Source organism: Acartia tonsa, chromosome 15 (genome assembly GCF_053477335.1).
Source record: "Acartia tonsa isolate MP-2025a chromosome 15, ASM5347733v1, whole genome shotgun sequence".
Lineage (NCBI taxonomy): Eukaryota > Metazoa > Arthropoda > Copepoda > Calanoida > Acartiidae > Acartia > Acartia tonsa.
Genome location: NC_137274.1, coordinates 1,299,075 through 1,320,013, shown reverse-complemented (window position 1 = coordinate 1,320,013; position 20,939 = coordinate 1,299,075). Strand labels below are relative to the sequence as shown.

The 20,939-nt window shown below is 33.7% G+C and overlaps 2 protein-coding genes across 5 annotated transcripts in view; both read left to right on the top strand.

Annotated features, from left to right (window-relative positions):
• Window positions 1-20,799, top strand: part of LOC145306829 (uncharacterized) — a 22,255-nt gene extending 1,456 nt beyond the window's left edge. The window contains exons 2-13 of one of the 4 annotated variants that reach the window (XM_080149139.1): window positions 112-199; window positions 7,606-7,650; window positions 8,641-8,712; window positions 10,043-10,084; window positions 10,508-10,564; window positions 13,294-13,348; window positions 14,525-14,555; window positions 15,399-15,471; window positions 15,985-16,049; window positions 16,467-16,536; window positions 16,828-19,884; window positions 20,548-20,799. In XM_080149139.1, the coding sequence (XP_080005265.1) occupies window positions 112-199; window positions 7,606-7,650; window positions 8,641-8,712; window positions 10,043-10,084; window positions 10,508-10,564; window positions 13,294-13,348; window positions 14,525-14,555; window positions 15,399-15,471; window positions 15,985-16,049; window positions 16,467-16,536; window positions 16,828-16,920 (691 nt within the window). In that variant the 3' untranslated portion in view covers window positions 16,921-19,884; window positions 20,548-20,799. Of the gene's footprint in view, window positions 1-111; window positions 200-7,605; window positions 7,651-8,640; window positions 8,713-10,042; window positions 10,085-10,507; window positions 10,565-13,293; window positions 13,349-14,524; window positions 14,556-15,398; window positions 15,478-15,981; window positions 16,050-16,466; window positions 16,537-16,827; window positions 19,885-20,547 lie in introns of all 4 variants that reach the window. The other 3 variants (XM_080149138.1, XM_080149137.1, XM_080149136.1) reach the window with 3 other exon arrangements.
• The window catches only part of LOC145306827 (sugar transporter SWEET1-like), a 177,966-nt gene that overhangs the window by 136,624 nt on the left and 20,403 nt on the right, over window positions 1-20,939 (top strand). The gene's annotated exons all lie outside the window — the stretch shown is intronic.

The following is a 20,939-nucleotide window of genomic DNA, read 5'->3' as shown; positions in this document are numbered from 1 at the left end:
CCTTTTATTTATTTTTTCAGGTACATTAGTCAACTGTTTCAATAACCTCTTGGGGCAAATAAATTGATCTATAACCCCAATGATATTTGACAAAATTACCCCTTTTTTCAGGTACATTAGTCAACTGTTGGAAAAAGATTCTGGCTTTCCCTCGCACCTAGTCGACGCGCTGCTCTCCATCAGAAGCCATGCGGAACAGGCATAGAGTACTCAAAGTTTTATGAATTGGTACTCAAAGTTTTTTAAAGTGGTAGGTACCCAAAGTTCTATAAACTAGTACCCAAGTTTTTATAAACTTGTACCCAAAATTGTTTTAACTAGTACCCAAAGTTTTATTAACTGGTACCCAAAATTTTATAAATTGGTACCCTAAGTACCCAAACTTCCCTAAAGTACCCAAAGTACACTTTATTAACCCCCCAAAAAAATGACAGGAAGACAGAGAGATGTGTCTTTAAACTTGAAACCGATTAATTTCCGTTGGATTAGAACTGGTTCTTAGTAATACTATCCGCATAATATCCGTGGAAAGCTGTCTATAATACGGAGCGATAAATAACTATAAAACTCAGGGATCTAAAGGGATAAGACAATGGCCGATAAATTAATGTACTTCCCCAATGAAGATACACAACTTTTTTCCATCTGTATATAACAATTAGTGGTTGAAACCTTTGGTCACTCAACTTAATGAACCAAACAATCAAAACTGATTAAAAGTCCTCTAAGTTGTTGAGCAAACGAATAAGAAAACGTTATCATAACTTGGGGACTAGTGTATTAAACAGTCCAATGTCCTCTCCCTTCTTAGATAGAAATACAGAGTTAAAAGCATCTAGACAGACAGACATACAGACATAGAAAATATATATCTATGCAACCCGTAAAACTTCTCCAAAATCTAAAAAATCCAAAGAAAAAAAGCAGGTATAGTCCCTTTCGTGACACTGCCTCTTAAGGGGCGTTTCATCATATTTATTTGGTAGCTTTTTTTTCAGTTTGGGTTAGGTTAAGTGATTGCTCTCAAGGGGCTAGAAATAGGAGAAAGGATACTGTGAAAATACGACGAACGCCCCTTAAGAGGCAATGTTACGAAAATTGACCCTTCACACCATGGTTCTTTGCTGTTATAATTACTAAATCAATAGAATTTTTAGGGTATACAGCATGACCCTCAAAAAAGTATTTTTAAGCATCTGCAGCCCTTATTTCTCAATGAATTATTAAACAAGGATGACAACATCCATAAGTAGCGAAGCACAAAAAATTGTGGATGGGAATACGTAGAAGTAGATTTAAAGTGTATTTATTAAAATCAAGAATAGATTTATTGGAGAAAATAAACACGAAACCTTGTTTTATTTTGTATGATGAAGACGGTTAAAGTAAATTACATACTAGATGCACATAACAATGGGGGAAAAAAATTTAAACTGTTAATTCAAAAAAGTTTTAAAATTGGACCAAAAATACCAAAGATATGGGGAAATATGTCAAACATATAAAAATAACCAAAAACCTGCTAAAAGGCAGTTTGGCCGCCATTGTTTCTTTTCTTAAAACACCAGAAATTTAATGTTAATATCTTTAACTGAAAAATTTTTGAAAATTGGACTATAAACATCAAAGATGTGGGTAAAAATGTGATAAATACAAAAATAGCCAAAAACCTGCAAAAAGGCAGTCTGACAGTCATTGTTGTTTTCTTCAAATTTAATTTTGATATCTTTAACTGAAAAAATTTCGAAAATCGGACCATAAACACTAAAGATATGGGGAAAAATGTGAAAAATATAAAAATAGCCAAAAACCTGCAAAAAGGCAGTCTGACCGTCATTGTTGTTTTCTTCAAATGACGGGAAATTTAATTTTGATATCTTTAACTGAAAAAATTTTGAAAATCGGACCATAAACACCAAAGATATGGGGAAAATTTGGAAAATATAAAAAATAGCCTAAAACCTGCTAAAAAGCAGTCCGACCGCCATTGATGTTTTATAGTTAATTGTGCTCCATAATGATGGGAATGTTGTCAAAAAATTTCAGCTCTCTATCTTTTATAGGAGCCGAGAAAATCACGTTTCCCCCAATTCATTAAGGGGGGGGGAAGTTTGTACAGTTATAGGAAATGAAATTCAGTACCAAATTTTGCCCTGGCCGTTTGGGCTTGTTTTTATAGTTATCAACCTAATTCTTTTTGTAAGCGCTCTTATAAGATTGGATCTACCTGTAAAACTTTAAAAATTGAATTTTGGGACTTTCCCTTAAAGGGGCTAGTGGAGCAAAAGACCCCCAAACACTAAAATTTTAAGTTCTGAGTCTATTTTCTGAGATATTGAGACGATTTTTTTTAATGAAAACACTTTTTAACAAAACCGAACTAAGTAGCCATTACAAATTTCATTTTGGGACTTTCCCTTAAAGGGGCTAGTGGAGCAAAAGACCCCCTAACACTAAAATTTTAAGTTCTGAGCCTATTTTCAGAGATATTGAGACGATTTTTGTTATTGAAAACACTTTTTAACAAAACCGAACTAAGTAGCCAATACAAATTTCATTTTGGGACTTTCCTTCTAGGGGCTAGTGGAGCAAAAGGCCCCCCAAACACTAAAATTTTAAGTTCTGAGCCTATTTTTAGAGATATTGAGATGATTTTTTAAAATGAAAATATTTTTAACAAAACCGAACTAAGTAGCCATTACAAATTTCATTTTGGGACTTTCCCTTAAAGGGGCTAGTGGAGCAAAAGACCCCCTAACACTAAAATTTTAAGTTCTGAGCCTATTTTCAGAGATATTGAGACGATTTTTTTATTGAAAACACTTTTTAACAAAACCGAACTAAATAGCCAATACAAATTTCATTTTGGGACTTTCCTTCTAGGGGCTAGTGGAGCAAAAGGCCCCCAAAACACTAAAATTTTAAGTTCTGAGCCTATTTTCAGAGATATTGAGACGATTTTTTTAATGCAAACTTTTTTTACAAAACCGAACTAAGTAGCCATTACAAATTTCATTTTGGGACTTTCCCTTAAAGGGGCTAGTGGAGCAAAAGACCCCCCAAACACTAAAATTTTAAATTCTGAGCCTATTTTCAGAGATATTGAGACGATTTTTTTTAATGAAAACACTTTTTAACAAAACCGAACTAAGTAGCCAATACAAATTTCATTTTGGGACTTTCCTTCTAGGGGCTAGTGGAGCAAAAGGCCCCTCAAACACTAAAATTTTAAGTTCTGAGCCTATTTTTAGAGATATTGAGATGATTTTTAAAATGAAAATATTTTTAACAAAACCGAACTAAGTAGCCATTACAAATTTCATTTTGGGACTTTCCCTTAAAGGGGCTAGTTGAGCAAAAGACCCCCAAACACTAAAATTTTAAGTTCTGAGCCTATTTTCAGAGATATTGAGATGATATTTTAATATGAAAATATTTTTAACCAAACCGAAATAAGTAGCCATTAAAAATTTCATTTTGGGACTTTCCTTCTAGGGGCTAGTTGAGCAAAAGACCCCCAAACACTAAAATTTTAAGTTCTGAGCCTATTTTCAGAGATATTGAGACGATTTTTTTAATGAAAACATTTATAACAAAACCGAACTAAGTAGCCAATACAAATTTCATTTTGGGACTTTCCTTCTATGGGCTAGTGGAGCAAAAGGCCCCCCAAACACTGATTTTTAAAGTTCTGAGCCTATTTTTAGAGATATTGAGACGATTTTTTTTAATAAAAGCATCTTTAACAAAACCGAACTAAGTTGCCATTACAAATTTTATTTTGGGACTTTCCTTCTAGGGAATAGTGAAGCAAAAGACCCCAAAACACTAAAATTTTAAGTTCTGAGTCTACTTTCAGAGATATTGAGATGATTTTTTTAATGAAAACATTTTTAACAAAACCGAACTAAGTAGCCAATACAAATTTCATTTTGGAACTTTCCTTCCAGGGGCTAGTGGAGCAAAAGACCCCCAAACACTAAAATTTTATCTTCTGATTATTTATTTCAGTTATTTGAAAAAAATTTTCATTAAAAAAATCATCTCAATATCTCTAAAAATAGGCTCAGAACTTAAAATGTTAGTGTTTGGGGGTCTTTTGCTCCACTAGTCCCTAGAAGGAAAGTCCCAAAATGAAATTTGTAATGGCTACTTAGTTTGGTTTTGTTAAAAATGTTTTCATTAAAAAAATCATCTCATATCTCTAAAAATAGGCTCAGAACTTAAAATTTCAGTGTTTGGGGGGCCTTTTGCTCCACTAGTCCCTAGAAGGAAAGTCCCAAAATAAAATCTGTAATGGTTCCTTAACGGTTTTGTTAAAAATGTTTTCATTAAAAAAATCATCTCATATCTCTAAAAATAGGCTCAGAACTTAAAATTTCAGTGTTTGGGGGGCCTTTTGCTCCACTAGTTCCTAGAAGGAAAGTCCCAAAATAAAATCTGTAATGGTTCCTAAATTCGGTTTTGTTAAAAATGTTTTCATTAAAAAAATCATCTCATATCTCAAAAAATAGGTTTAGAACTTAAAATTTTAGTGTTTGGGGGGTCTTTTGCTCAACTAGCCCCTAGAAGGAAAGTCCCAAAATGAAATTTGTAATGGTTCCTAAATTCGGTTTTGTTAAAAAAGTTTTCATAAAAAAAATCATCTCAATATCTCTGAAAATAGGCTCAGAACTTAAAATTTTAGTGTTTGGGGGGCCTTTTGCTCCACTAGCCCCTAGAAGGAAAGTCCCAAAATGAAATTTGTATTGGCTACTTAGTTCGGTTTTGTTAAAAAGTGTTTTCATTAAAAAAATCGTCTCAATATCTCTGAAAATAGGCTCAGAATTTAAAATTTTAGTGTTTGGGGGGTCTTTTGCTCCACTAGCCCCTTTAAGGGAAAGTCCCAAAATAAAATTTGTAATGTCTACTAAGTTTGGTTTTGTGAAAAAAGTTTTCATAAAAAAAATCATCTCAATATCTCTGAAAATAGGCTCAGAACTTAAAATTTTAGTGTTTGGGGGGCCTTTTGCTCCACTAGCCCCTAGAAGGAAAGTCCCAAAATGAAATTTGTATAGGCTACTTACTTCGGTTTGTTAAAAAGTGTTTTCATTAAAAAAATCGTCACAATATCCCTAAAAATAGGCTCAGAACTTAAAATTTTAGTGTTAGGGGGTCTTTTGCTCCACTAGCCTCTTTAAGGGAAAGTCCCAAAATTCAAGTTTTAAAGTTTTACAGGTAGATCCAATCATATAAGAGCGCTTACAAAAAGAATTAGGTTGATAACTATAAAAACAAGCCCAAACGGCCAGGGCAAAATTTGGTACTGAATTTCATTTCCTATAACTGTACAAACTTCCCCCCCCCTTACGGACGGACAGACGGACGGACGGACGGACAGACGGACGGACGGACATTGTGAATTATAGAGTAGCTTCGCTACTAAAAATGCATATGTCCTTGTTCTCCATAGTATTCCACGTAAGTAGATATAAAAATATTTTTTTTACCTCCATTAACACCGGAGATTTTTAGAGCTAAAGTTTTGAAAAAGTGACTGAGAAAAAGAATTTTTTTTTGTTTCTCTTATTTTTTGGATGGTTATATTATGTTTTTCTGGCAATTGAATAATGAGACATAAAGAAAAACAAGTTAACTAAATATTTCTTTTTTATTACACCTAAAAATATCAATTTTTAATGGCAAAAAATACTACTGAATGAATTGATTATTTGCAAATTTTAGGTTATTTATTAACCCTTATTTATAGAAAAGGATTAATTATGACAGTTGCTCCGCCTACTTTTCTGACATCTCAATTATTTAATAAGGGGTAAATTAAGCTTTTTAGACTAAAAAATCATTATGTTTTATTTTTATTTTCTTTATAACTTTTTTGTTATTAAAGTTAGGATTGTGAAACAAAAACAATTTTCCTGCTATATTCATAGAGATTTATTTGGTTTTTTAATCTTAAACAATTTTGCCTAATAAGTAAGTTTTTCAAAATATCATTAAACTAAAAAGACTCAAAAAATATGTGTAAAAAAATGCTTTTTACTTAAAAACTAAATTTTTTATTTCATTTTTGTATAAAGTTTCTGCTAGTAACAAAAATAAAAGGATTTCTAGCTTAATTTTGCTAAAAAGGTCGTATCATATTAAAAGTTACTTTTTCCTCAGTCACTTTATCAAAACTTTAGCACTAAAAATCTCCGGTGTTAATGGAGGTAAAAAAAATATTTTTTTATCTACTTACGTGGAATACTATAGAGAATAGGACATATGCATTTTTTAATAATTCATTGAGAAATAAGGGCTGCAGATGCTTAAAAATACTTTTTTGAGGGTCATGCTGTAGTTCCTTTCGTGACAACGCCTCTTAAGAGCGTTTCGTCGTTTTCTCCTTATTTCTAGCCCCTGCGGGGGGCTCTAACCCAGCGGGTTGCCTAACTTTGCTTAGCTTTAAATTTCCACAAATACTGATTGAGTTAAAAACTTTAAGGAAGGTCCAGGGTTGGTTTTAGGTTATTTTATTTTCAGATTTAAGTCTTAAGATGGTTTTAAGCTATTTATTTTCTTCCTTTCCTATCATTTTGAATACATAGCCCCTAGATGCTAGGGGTGCAGCCTTTAGTATACACAAAAATATCTACTTAAATAAACACAAAAATTTTGAGGGGAGATTTAATAGACTCGGAAAAAATTATATCCTTTACGACAAATAGCCTCAAATGTTAATAATGTTCATGGTCGCAGTGCTCGGCCTCATAGCAATAAAACCTAACCTAACTTAAAATATTGGAAACAGAAATTAAAAATTTTATAAAAAAAATCTGCCAACAAATTTTTGTAAAATCTACAAAATTCAAAATTGTTTACAAATACAATTTCGTGGATTTTTCAAAAAAAGAGGTTTGGTCATTCTTACAATTTATTATTTCTTTTTGCATTTCTTTATTTTTTTTTACCTTATATGGCTAGTGGGCTTCGGACGCGTAGCTAGGCAGGCCAGAGAGCCGAACGCTGCTGCCATGCTCATTATTAACAGTTGAGGCTATCTTCCTGAAGTAAATGTCCTAAAGCTATTTTATCCGAGAATATTTTGTCAAAAATACATTAGACGTAATCTGTATCTGCTCAATGACGTACTGGGGCTCCAAAGAGATGGGACAATGGCCGATAAGTTGATGTACATCCCCAATGATGATACACTAAATTACCACTTATGTAGATTAAAATTAGTGGTTTAAATGTTTGGACACTCAACTTAATAAAAGTCCCCAAGTTATCAAGCAAACAAATAAGAAAACGTAATTATAAAACTTCGGGGACTAGTGTAATAAACAGCCCATTGTCCCCTCCCTCCCTGGTATAAACTACTTACATGATAGTACATGAGAGTACCCAAAGAACAATAAAGTACCCAAAGTACACTAGAGTACCTAAAGTATACTAGAGTACCCAAAGTACACTAAAGTACCCAAAGTATACTAGAGTACCCAAAGTACACTAGAGTACCCAAAGTACACTAAAGTACCTAAAGTACACTAGAGTACCCAAAGTACAACTAAAGTACCCAAAGTTCCCTCCCTCCCTGTGTATGACGTACTCTATACTCTGCAGGACAAACAAAACTATCTCAGCCTACAAGCTTTCATAACTGCACAGGTAACATATTTCCAGATAATATCCGCTGGATTAGAACCGGTTCTCAGCCATTGTATCCGCATAATATCCGCGGAAAGCTGTCTATAATACGGAGCGATAAATTAGGAATCTAAAGGGATAAGACAATGGTAGATAAATTGATGTACATCACCTATGATGATACACAAAATTACCTCTTCTGTAGATTACATTTATTGGTTGAAACGTATGGAGGCTCAACTTTCTTAATCAACCAATCAAAATTCAATAAAAGTCCTCAAAGTTGTTACCGTAACGAATAAGAAAACTTTGATATAAACTTTGGGGACAAGTATAATAAACAGACCAATGTTCCCTCCCTCCCATTCAATGGACAACCAACACTTTGACTGAAATTTTTTCTTGTTATTTTGAAAAATACTAGGTAGAATTTGTCTATTTCAAATGGCAGCTGAGAAAATCACATTTTCCCTTGCGTTATGGATTGGCATATTTCTAGCTTCAAGCCTTGCGGGGCTTAATCCTGCGAAGCCCTAATCCTGTGCGGATACCCTGTATCCAATATAACCTAACCAAGCCAAGCCTAAGTTCACATTAATACCTACCCGAAAAAAACTACTATATTAATATTTTTAACTATCGGTTCCGCCCCTAGAGGCGTATGGGGGGGGATTTTTTTCTAGGGGCGATTTCTCTTGGGAGGGTGGTGGTAACCTCCCCTAAAATAGTTTTAAACCTTCCTAGGACCTATGAGAAGCTTCCCTGTAAAGGAAAACCATAAGTTGGATCAGCAGTTAGCGAGATCCTTCATTACAGACAAACAAACAGATAGACATTCTGTTACTTTAGTTTAAGAAATAATTGCTCGACTTAGCACTTAGAGGTTAACCACCTTTTTAAAAGCGAAGCTTTTCTATAATTAGGGTCGGTCAGTCCGTAACGGTCAGCTCTTTTCGTTAAGTTAGGCATGTTAGAGTTGTCCTATCGATTTCAAACTTTTGTTTTGTTTAGGAATCCAAACGACAAGACAACAAGGATGAAACAGACCTTCGGGATCAGCTAGAATTAGATCTTTCTTCAAAGGTAAAGCTTTCCTTATAAAAAAGTAACAGGTTGTATGTGTGTAAATGGACCTAGATCTTTCTTCAAAGCAGGGTTTCGGATCCGGATCCGCAAGGATCCGCATATTTTTGAGTCCAAGGATCCGGATCCGCAAAAAAATGCGGATCCAGATCCGGATCCTTGGACTCAAAAAAATGCGGAAAAAATGGAAAAATCTACCTAAATTTATATACAATCTCAGACATTCTCTTGATGAGAGCCAATCTTTAAGGTTTAGGGTCAGACTTGAAAATTAAAAGTATTTTTGACTTCGAATTAAAGAATAAATATTTTTGAAAGGTTTGGTGATTTTATTTTTATTGTCAAGGATCCGGATCCGCAAAAAATCAATGCGGATCCAAAACCCTGCTGAGTTCAAAGGTAAAGCTTAGGTACCTAATAAAAAAGTAAGTTGATGTATGTTTGTTGTGTGTTTGTGTGTGTGTGTGTAAATGGGCATAAATCCTTCACCAAAGGTAAAGCTTTCCTTTTAAAAAATTAACAGGATGTGTGTGTGTGTATGTGTATGTGTGTGTGTTTGTTTGTGTATGTGTGTGTCTGTGTCTGTGTGTAGATGTGTGAATATATTATTATATGTGTGTGTGTGTGTGTTTGTAAATGGACCTAAATATTTTGATTTTTGACAAAGGTAAAGCTGTCGTCCGTTTAAAAAAGTAACACGATGTATCTTTGCGTGTCTGTGTGTTTGTGTGTGTGTCTGTGTGTGTGAGTGTGTGTATGTGTGTGAGTGTTTGTAAATAGACCTACATATTTCGACAAATGTAAAACTTTCATCCTTTTAGAAAAGTAACAGGATGTCTTTTTTTGTTTGTGTGTACTGTGTAATTGTATGTATGATGACAACAAGCGAAATAAATCTAAAATAGTATTTTGGGGACAGATAATTAAGGTTGCCCCCTAAAACCAAGAAAAAATCAGCCGAGAAAAAAATTTCTGTTCCTTTTAAAAACGAGAAAAGTACCAATATTATAAGGCTAAACCGTTAATCTATAATACAAAGTAGAACGATGTCTCTCTGTTTGTACCGAGAGATCTCGCTAACCGCTGAACCGATATGGTTCTCCATTACAGTGTAGCTTCTCATAGGTCCTGGGAAGGTTTATAGCTATTTTGTGGAAGGTTACCTCCACCATACCAACAGAAAACGCTATAAATCCAAAAAAATATTATGCGCCACAAATATTAACAGTTGATCTTAACAAAGATTGAAAAGAAAACATTTGATGTGCCCCTAGAGGCCTCTAGGTGGCGTAGCTGCTAGTGATGAATAAATCAATAATTTTATTTTCAGGAGCCTAAAACTGCCCAGTCCTTTCTTCAAGACGAGAAAGAGGTAATAATAACTGATACTTATATAAGATAAAAAATCTTTTCAGCCAAAAAAATCAGCTAAGTATTTATCTGACAGCTTAGTAACTTCACAGGGGTGTATATATTCTGCACAACAAAACTGGGTTAAATCTTATAATTTTTCATTTTAAAATCCGCGAAAAGCTGTTTATGTTACGATTTAGGCGAATGCAGCCGCGGTGCATTAAAAACTGGATATAATACGATAGGATACATGATTTTTCAGTATGGCCTAGAACCGTTTCTAATCCAGCGGATATTAATCGGTTTCGAAGCCATACTGGAAATATATTTCTCCTTGTATGTGTTTTTTTATTGTCGTATAGTATTATAGACAGCTCTCCGCGGATATAATGCGGATAGCATGCTTAGAACCGGTTCTAATCCAGCGGAAATATCATTTTAGGCCGCTGCAGCCACGGTGCAGCCAGTGGGATCTGGTGATGATCTGTTCCTGTTGGAGGTAAGTCAATCCGTCTGTCTGTCTGTCCATCTGTCTGTTTGTTTGTCAGTCTTTCTGTCTGTCTGTCTGTTCGTTTGTCTGTCTCTTTGTGTGTCTGTATATCTGGCTGTATGTCCGTCTGTGCGTTCGTCTATCTATCTGTTTGTCTGTCTTTTAGTCTGTTTGTATGTCTGTCCTTTATGTCCATCCATCTCTCAGTTTGTATGTCTGTTTGTCTGTCTTTATGTCCGTTTATTTGTCTCTGTGTGTCTGTATATCTGTTTGTCTGTCTGTTTGTCTGTCCATTTGTCTGTCTGTTTGTTTGTCTCTTTGTATGTCTGTATATCTGTTTGTCAGTCTGTGCGTTCGTCTCTCTGTCTTTCATTCTGTCCGTCCATCTGTCAGTTTGTATGTCTGTTTGTCTGTCTGTCTGTCTGTCTGTCTGTCTGTCTGTCTGTCTGTCTGTCTGTCTTTCTGCTTGTCTATCTCTTTGTCTGTCCGTCTGTCTGTCTGTCCGTAAGTCCCTCCCTCCATCTAAACTTAATAAGCAGAGAATTATTTTGTAAGTCTGAACAAAATTATAGATAAAAACGATTTGGTTTTAGAGATGCCTTATTTATAATACTGTACCTTGTTGTCCTAGGAATAATTATTCCAAAAATCAGATAAACAGGATAATTAAATTATACTATGGGTACAAAATTTATTGTCAAAAAAGTTAAAAAATGGACGTACCTACGGACGATTATAGAGTAGCTATTCTTCGTAAATCATACCTAACAGTTATAGGAATAATCATGCAAAGTTTAAAATACCTCGATAGGACAAATCTAACATGCCTAAATTAACAAACAAAAAAGCTATCTGTCTCGGACGGACGGACGTACGGACCGACCCTAATTATAGAAAAGCCTTGCTTTAAAAAAACACACCTGTTTATAAAGGACTGCACAGCTTTTATACATATAATATAATCCTTGTAATAAAGTAACAGGATGTTTGTCCGTCTGTCCCTTAAGATCTTGGTAACCACTGAATCGATCGGGTTGACCTTACCAGGGTAGCTTCTCATAGGTCCCGGAAAGGTATATAACTATTTTGGGGGAGACTTGAACGCAACATAGTATTTTTTTAATAAACGAACTAACGAAAAATTACACACTGTATTTTCAATTTATTTTGAAAAAGGGGGCTCTTAGATGGTAATTGCCCACGGGTCTAAAGGGATAAGACATTGGCTGATAAATTGATGTACATCCCCAACGATGATACACAAAATAACCCCTACTGTAGATTACTATTAGTTACTTAAACGTTTGGACACTCAACTTTATGAACTTTAAAAACTTTGGGGACTAGTGTAAGAAACAGCCCAATGTCCCATAATTTATTTTTATTTTTTATCAAATTCAAAGGGCTTTTATGGACGTTGTAATTCTTGTTTTTTAACATATGCTATTTAATATTTAACTATTAAGAGCGAAACTTTTCTATAATTAGGGTCGGTACGTCCGTCCGTAACGGATAGCTCTTACAGTTAATTAAATTTTGGCATGTTAGACTTGTCCTATCGATTTCAAACTTTGCAAGGTGATTCCTGTATTAGTTAGGTATGATTTAAAAGGCGTAGCAACTCCATAATCCATACAAGAATGTTCGTACGTCCATTTTAAACATGTTGATTTTTAACCATTTTAACAACAAATTTTTATGTGATATAATTATCCTATTTATCCAATTTTTGGAATACTGATTCCTAGAACAACAAAGTATGATGTTATAAGCGAAGCATCTCTGTAATAAAGGCCTAATAATGTTAGTGTGTGTATCCTGTATTTTTTAGTTTTGCTACAAATCGGCTTTCAATTTTGTTTAGACTTATACATTTATATTCTGCTTATTCAGTTCCGACACTATACAAGTGTTAATATTCGTTTGTTCTACCGTTTCAAAGCTTAGCTTTTATGGATGTTGTCATCCTTGATAAACCTATAGGTATGTTTGAAACACTTAATTTTTTATTAGTTAAATTTCTCTTTAGTTATATTGTGAATGCTAAAGGTTATGTATGAAATTTTCAGTGAAAATTCCTATAACATATTTAACATTGTTTTGTCCGTCTGTCTGTATGTCATGGGCTGTTTATTACACTAGTCCCCAAAGATTTATTATAACGTTTTCTTATTCGTTGGCTTAACAACTTTGTAGGCTTAATTTGTTAGTTCATTAGTTGATTGTCCAAACGTTTAATCCACTAATTGTAATCTACAAAAGGGGTTATTTTGTGTATCATCATTGAGTATGTACATCAATTTATCGATCATTGTCTAATCCCTTTAGATCCTTATCCTTTATCCGTTTGTTTTTTTGTGCTTTCTCGTAATTTGTATGTTCTCTAGGACCTCTAAAATGATGGTCTCCAAAAAGTTTGTGTGTGGGTTTGATTGAATGATCAACGAAATATCCGCCTGTATGCAGGAATCTAAAGGGATAAGACAATGGCCGATAAATTGATGTACATCCCTAATGATGATACACAAAATTTCCCCTTTATTAGTAGATGAAAATTTTGGACTCTCAACTTAATGAACCAACTTAACAAATTTCAATAAAAGTTCCCAAAGTTGTATCGTGAACGAATAAGAAAACGTTATTATAAAAACTTTGGGGACTAGTGTAATAAACATTACATTGGCTCAACAACTGTGAATAAATTTTGAAATCAAGAATGCTTGATATTTTTATTTTAGGGAGTAGATGGACAAATGCGCCAAGGAATCTCGGAAACGGCCAGAATTCAATCAGGAAAAAAAATACTTTACAAAATTTGATGCTTTCCCTCCCAATTGCCAATCGAGCACTGAAATCCCATTCCGTATTTTTGGTAAAAATAAAAAATAAAGGGAGGGATAGGTAGTAAGATATATAAGTTTTCCGGAATTTTAAAGTTAGGGGAAGATTTGAAATCTGCATCAAATTTTGAGGACTTTTTATAAAATTCGTTTTTTGTATAATTCTTTATCTAAAAGCGGAAATGCAATTTAAGTTAATTAATTTTGGCATCTGTGATTGGTGGATTTAAAAAATCTGCGCTCTGATTGGATGGCGTACATCATTCAACCAATTAGAGCGCAGGTAGTTTAAAATCCACCTATCCTATTGGTTAAAATAAATTAACTTAAAATGCATTTCCGCTTTTAGATAAAGAATTATACAAAAAACGAATTTTATAAAAAATCCTTAAAATTTGATGCAGATTTCAAATCTCCCCCTAACATTAAAATTCCGGAAAACTTATATATCTTAATAGGTAGTTTATTTTTCTTATGCCGCAATGGATATATGGAATACGTGGATATTGTGTGAGATTCTAGCATACCCTGATAAAATGCTTCTCCCAGCTGGCTAATATAACTTAACCCCCATTCCCTACCCTCTTTATGGAGGAACGTATTTATCATTATTTGGTAGTAAGGTAATGGCCCAAAATGGTTTAGACTTTCGACTTAACCCAAGAAATCATCCACAGATAGAGGGGACAACGGGCTGTTTATTTCACTAGTTCCCAAAGTTTTATAATAAAGTTTTGTTATTGGTTGGCTTAACAACTTTGGAGACTTCAGTCAATTTTGATTTGTTAGTTCCTCTAGTTGAGTGTTCAAACGTTTCAACCACTTACTTTCATCTATAGAAGGGATATCCGACATAATCTAAGAATTCACCCGGAGAGAGAGAGGGGACAATGGGCTGTTAATTTCACTAGTTTCCAAAGTTTTATAATAACTTTTTCTTATTCGATAATTTGGGGACTTGTACTAAATTGTGATTGGATTAAGTAAAGTGGTCAAACATTTCAACATTTTAAATCTACAGAAGGGGTAATTTTGTGCATCATCATTGGGAATGTACATATATCAATTTATCGGCCATTGTCTTATCCCTGATTCATCCGTCTTTAATAAAAAGTATTTCTTTCTTCAGATGAGAATTCCCCGTCCTCTATATCCTACAGGAAATTTAATGTTAAAATTAACAAAGGGGGAGAAAGGTTGTGCTAAAATTCCGTAAAGGTGTGAGTTTTAAGGCATAAAAATAAGGCATAGGTAGTTTAATTAAACGCATATTTAAGAACAGTTAGACTTAATAATCGCTTTCGGCTGGAAGCTTACTCACAATTTTATGGAATTTTAGCACAAACTACCTCCTCCTTTTGTGAGATTAAGGATAAGGACAAACGGTTAGTTGCATGAACTGTATTCTATGAGTTTAAATTAATAAAAGAGATAGTCTGGATAAGCCATAGGGGACCTCTAGGTGTTATTTTTTATGTGTATTTCTGAACCAAAACTTGCTACTGAAGTGCATGATTATGTGGCCAAAAGTCCTACAGACAATCAACCCTTTGATTGCACGACCTTTCTCTGAGAAGTCCTTACTGTGTATGTTAATGAGTTGCTCCTGTTTATGGACCAAGGCATTCCTACTATTATAACTATTCTTGTCTTGCAGTAGTAATCATTTTTTAGTTTTTAATTATGACGCGGTGTCGGTTTGAGATTCGATCTTATCACCTTCCCAACAGTGCGCGGATTATTAAAAGGATAAGACAATGGCTGATAAATTGATGTAACTCCCAAATAATGGTAAACAAAATTAAACCTTTTGTAGATTAAAATTGGTGGTTGAAACTTAATAAACCAACCAATCAAAATTCAGTAAAAGTCCCCAAAGTTGTTAAGCCAACATCTAAAACTTTGGAGACTAGTATAATAAACAGAACATTGTCCCCTCTCTATGTGCGTAATTATTATCCCATCCTTAAACATTAACATTAACCCCCCCCCCCCCCCTCTAGTGATGATGGTGAAGGGGAGCAAAGTGATGGGGACGAGGGTATACACCTCCCAAGAAAGCATAGACAAAATAAGGCAAAGGTGGATTTTCAAATTTTTCGCAAAGAATTGCTTAATCGTCTATGTTTAAATCAATCAATCAAACTCATGTAGCAACTATGTCCTAAAAATTTATTTCATAATCATTAGAATAAATGGCACTAAATGACCATCGGAGCATAACTGACAGACTTACCAAATAAAACTAGCCCTCTATCTAGAATAGCAGCTAGGTAAATCAATTTTTTTATAAATCAAATTGTAAATGGCTATCAGTATCAGAGCATTTTTAAGTAACTGGCCGACCTACAGTCCAAATCATATAAGTTTTCTAATACAATGTTACTGAAAATCCATTGTCGATACCAGAAGATTATCATATTTCATATTTAGATTAATATTATTTTTGTACAATCGTCTATATTCAGCAATGCTTATATTGCCATGTACAGTGTTTAGAATGATACGCGGCATACAGTACATATGTTATTGATTGATTTCCATGAATTTTGACAAATTTTCTGTTTGAAAATCCATCTGTGGTAGCAGGAGGTTGATATTGCCTGCTCCTTGCCAGTCAGAATACCTCTTCCAGAACAGATACAGAGACACAGGTATTAAATTATTTACAGTATGGCTTCAAAACCGCTCAATATCTGCTGGATTAGAACCGGTTCTTAGCCATACTGAAAAATCATGTATAGCATCATAATACAGATTTTGCCATGAATATTAAAATAAAAATTATAGAATTAATACCAGTTTTGTCTTTCGGCCCCTCAGTGCTATCAAAGCTGGATTAATTTTATAATTTTTCATTTTAATATCCGCGGAAAGCTGTCTATAATACAATGCGATGAATAACTATTCCATCTATAGTATTATTTTCTCATGCGTGCGTAGTAATATTTTTCTACGATTATTATTATTTTCCCACGATTAATTGTATTTTCTCAGTATAGAATTATTTTCCCTATGCATAGAATTATTTTCCCACAGTTATTATTATTTTCTCACGGTTATAATCCTAGGGGTGAAGTAGACGGTAGAGGATTAGAGGAAGATGGAGAAAATGTTTCCAATATTGCAGCTTCCATACAGGTACCCAATATTACACTGGTACCCAAAGTTTTATAATATCTTATTGGTTGGCAAATAAACTTTGGGTACTCTAATTGAAATTTCATCGGTTAGTCTAATCCTTACAATTAATGATTTAATCTACAGAAGGGGTAATTTTGTGTATCATCATTGGGGATGTAAATCATTTATCGGCCATTGTCTTATCCCTTTAGATCCCTGAGTTTTATAGTTATTCATCTGTCCGTATTATAGACAGATTTTCGCGGATATTATCCGGATGCAATGGCTGATAACCGGTTCTATTTGTAGGCCATGGCTAGAAGCGTGGCTACTTCATCAATGTTCGGAGATCCCATGTTCGACGTACCAAGACCACGTGTCAACACTCTGTCCAAAATTTAAAGCGGCAAAAATGCGCAAAGAAGATTTTAAAAAACGCGCGAATGGATTTTAAAAAAATTTCAGGGCATTTGTATTTAATGCGAATTATATAAGAAATCTTCCATTTTTTATATGAAAATTTTTTTAAAATGTGAATAGCTACATTATAATATACGTTTTTCCAGTATGGCTTCAAAACCAATTAATATCAACCGGATTAGAACCGGTTTTGTGCCAAACTGAAAAATCATGTATAGCATCGAATTATAGACAATTTTAAACAAAAGATAAGATAAAAATCATGAAATTTGTCAGCCCAGGCTTTCAGCCCTTTGGGGTAACAAAACTGGTTTCAATCTAAAAATTTGTCATTATAATATCCGCGGAAAGCTGTCTATAATACGATGCGATAAATAACTATTTTGTAATTTACTATGAAGCAAGATCTATATGTTTGATTATGAATATAAAGAAAGGTATATTTACATATTTATTTATATTTTAAGGGGGGGGGGCGGTTGTGACACTTTTTTAACCCAAAACTAAATGTCAAAGTAACTCAACTTAAGCAAAGAGTTACAGCACTAAAAAGGGAAAAGTAGGTTGCGGGTAAAATCCGTAAAGGTGTGTGTTTTAAGGCTTAGAAATAGTAGTAGAACGATAATATTCACTAAATATGTGTATTCCTTATTGAAAAGAACTATAGACAAAATTTTTTTAAAAAAATTTGCATAATTTTATATTGTTCTACTACTGTTTTTAACTTAAAACACACAACCTTTACGGATTTTACCCGCAACCATCTTTTTTCCTTTGTCACAGCAGTCGCTTTAAAGAGGAACAATGTGGAACTGTTAAGTAACGGAGGCTAAATCGCCCCTATCGCCGAAAACCGCTATCTCCCGCCAAAATTAATTGGCCTTTCTCGCCAAATTAGACAATTGTAAACCATCTGAGACAACTTATTTTCCTTTTATTTTCATTTATTTTCAAAATTGTTTGAACTGCAGGAAAAGACAAAACAATTACGGCGGACATCGACAGTTTTTGGCGATAGCGGCGGTTCCGCCGCCGTTTCCCCACAGTTCTACATTGCATCTCTTTAAAGCAACTGGCATGCCAAATTTCAGTGCTGTAACTCTTTTATATTAGTTGAGTTTTAGTTTTGGTTTCATAAAGTGTCACATCCGCCCTTTTTTTCTTATATTTTGATTCTAAATTTGATTTTTAAAAGCGAAGCTTTTCTATAATTAGGGTCGGTCCGTCCGTACGTCCGTCCGTAACGGATAGCTTTTTTCGTTAATTTAGGCATGTTAGAATTGTCGTATCGATTTCAAATTTTGCATGGTGATTCCTTTAGTAGTTAGGAACGATTTAGAAAGCGTAGCAACTCTATAATCATTACCAAAATGTCCGTACGTCCATTTTAAACATGTTGATTTTTTTACTTTTTTAAATAGCTTTTTTCGTTAATTTAGGCATGTTAGAATTGTCCTATCGATTTCAAATTTTGCATGGTGATTCCTGTAATAGTTAGGTACGATTTAGAAAGCGTAGCAACTCTATAATCATTACCAGAATGTCCGTACGTCCATTTTAAACATGTTGATTTTTTTACATTTTTAACAACAAATTTGTATGTGACCTAATTTTCCGATTGGTCTGATTTTTGGTATACTGATTCCTGGGACAACAAAGTACAATATTATAAGCGAAGCAACTCTATAATCAAGTCCTAAAAATGTAAGTATGTCCATAGACATTATCCTGTATCAAGCAGTTTTTCAACAAATTTACTTACAATTTTGCTTTAACTCTTATACATTCGCATTCTGATTATTCAGATCTGACACTATACAAGTGATAATGTACCGTTTGTCCTACCGTTTCAGAGCTTCGCTTTTATGGATGTTGTCATCCTTGTTAAGTTAGATTTACTAGTTATTGTACATTTATACATTAAAAAGGGATACTTTTTCATTAACAGGATTTTCATGTTATGACTCAAACTGTGTACGTCATAACGTAAAAATGGCTTTAAAAATTTTTCGCAATTTTGGTTACCCCCTAAAACAGTGGTCTTCAAATTAAATAGTTTGTGTGTTTATTTTCTAGTATGGCTTCGAAACCGTTTACTATCCGGTGGATTAGAACTGGTTCTAAGCCACACTGAAAAATCATGTATAGCATCTCATTACAGACAATTTTCCATGAATATTAAAATAAAAATCATATTATATTAAAAACAGACTTGTTAGCCTGGGCCTTCGGCCACACGGGGCTAACAAAATAGGTTTTAGTCTTCAAATATTTTATTTTAATATCCACGGAAAGCTGTCGATATTAATACGATGTGATAAATAACTATTTTATAGTTTGGCTTACCTTAGCTGATTTTCATCAGATTTTTTTGTAATGAAAATTCAAATTAAAACAAGGATGACAACATCCATAAAAGCTCTGAATCGGTAGGACAAACGGACATTCACACTTGAATAGTGTCATAACTAAATAATCAGAATATAAATATATAGGGTTGCTTCGCTTAAAATATTGTTCTTTATTGTCCCAAAAATCAGTATACAAAAAATCAGATCAATCGGATATTTAGAACACATAAAAATTTGTTGGTTAAAAGTTAAAAATTAACATGTTTAAAATGGACGTACGGACATTCTGGTACCGATTATGGAATTGCTACGCTTTCTAAATCGTACCTAACTACTACAGGAATCACCATGTAAAGTTTGAAATCTATAGGACAATTCTAACATGCCTAAATCAACGAAAAAAGCTATCCGTTCCGGACGGGCGGACCTACCCTAATTATAGAAAAGCTTCGCTTTTAGAAATCTTCTAGGTGAAAAATCCTCGAAAGAAAATATGAAAAATAATATTGATATTCTTAGTGTAAAAATGTATATTATTGTATTTTATAAATTTATACATAAAAAATGTTTGATTAAGTTAAAAATATGAAAGAAGGTTTTTTTTTATGAAAAATTAGCTGTCTTGGAGGGAGGGGACATTGGGCTGTAAATTACACTAGTACCCAAAGTTTTTACATCAATTTATCTTATTAGTTGGCTTAAAAACTTTGGGTACTTTTATTGGATTGCGCTTGTTTGTTGTCAAATTTCAATCAATAATTTTAATTTACATAATAAAGGAGTAATTTTGTTTCTTATCACAGGGAATGTACATCAATTTCTCGTATTCATTCGAATCCGGTGGATAGGAACCGGTTCTCATCCATACGAAAAAACTATGTCTAGCATCGTATTATATCCAGCTTTCAACGAATATAAAAATGTACAATCATAAAATTAAAACCAGTTTTTTAGCCCCAAGGTGCCGAAGGCACGGGATAAAAAATATTATATATCAGCGGAAAGCTGTTTATACTACGATGCGAGAAATAACTATTTTCAGCCATTGTCTTATCCCTTCAGATTTGTGGTCTATAGCAGGGGATTAGCAGTTTATAAAACTTTGGGTACAATGTTATAAAACTTTGGGTACCATTTTATAAAACTTTGGGTACCAGTTTATAAAACTTTGGGTACCAGTTTATAAAACTTTGGGTACCAGTTTATGAATCTTATCCCTTTCTTCATATTTCTAACTTAATCTTTGTAATTCATGCAGAAAACAAAATTTCCAGTATGGCTTCGAAACAGTTTAATATCCGCTGGACTAGAACCGGTTCTCAGCCATACGGAAAAAATCATGTCAAGCATCGTGTTACAGACAATTTTTTTATGAGTATTAAAATGAAAATTATACAACAAAACCAGTTTTCATTTTAATATCCACGGAAAGCTGTCTATGAAACGATGCGATAAATTCCTATTAAAGACTTTGATTTATATAATTATTTTATTATTATGTCAATACATATATTGTTACATGTAAAAAATGTCTATTCTAGATATATTTGGGTATAGTCTCTTTTGTGGCAACGCCTCTAAAGGGGCGTTTAGTCGTATTTTCATAGTAGCTTTCCTCCTACTTCTAGCCCCGGTGGGGGGCTCTAGCTC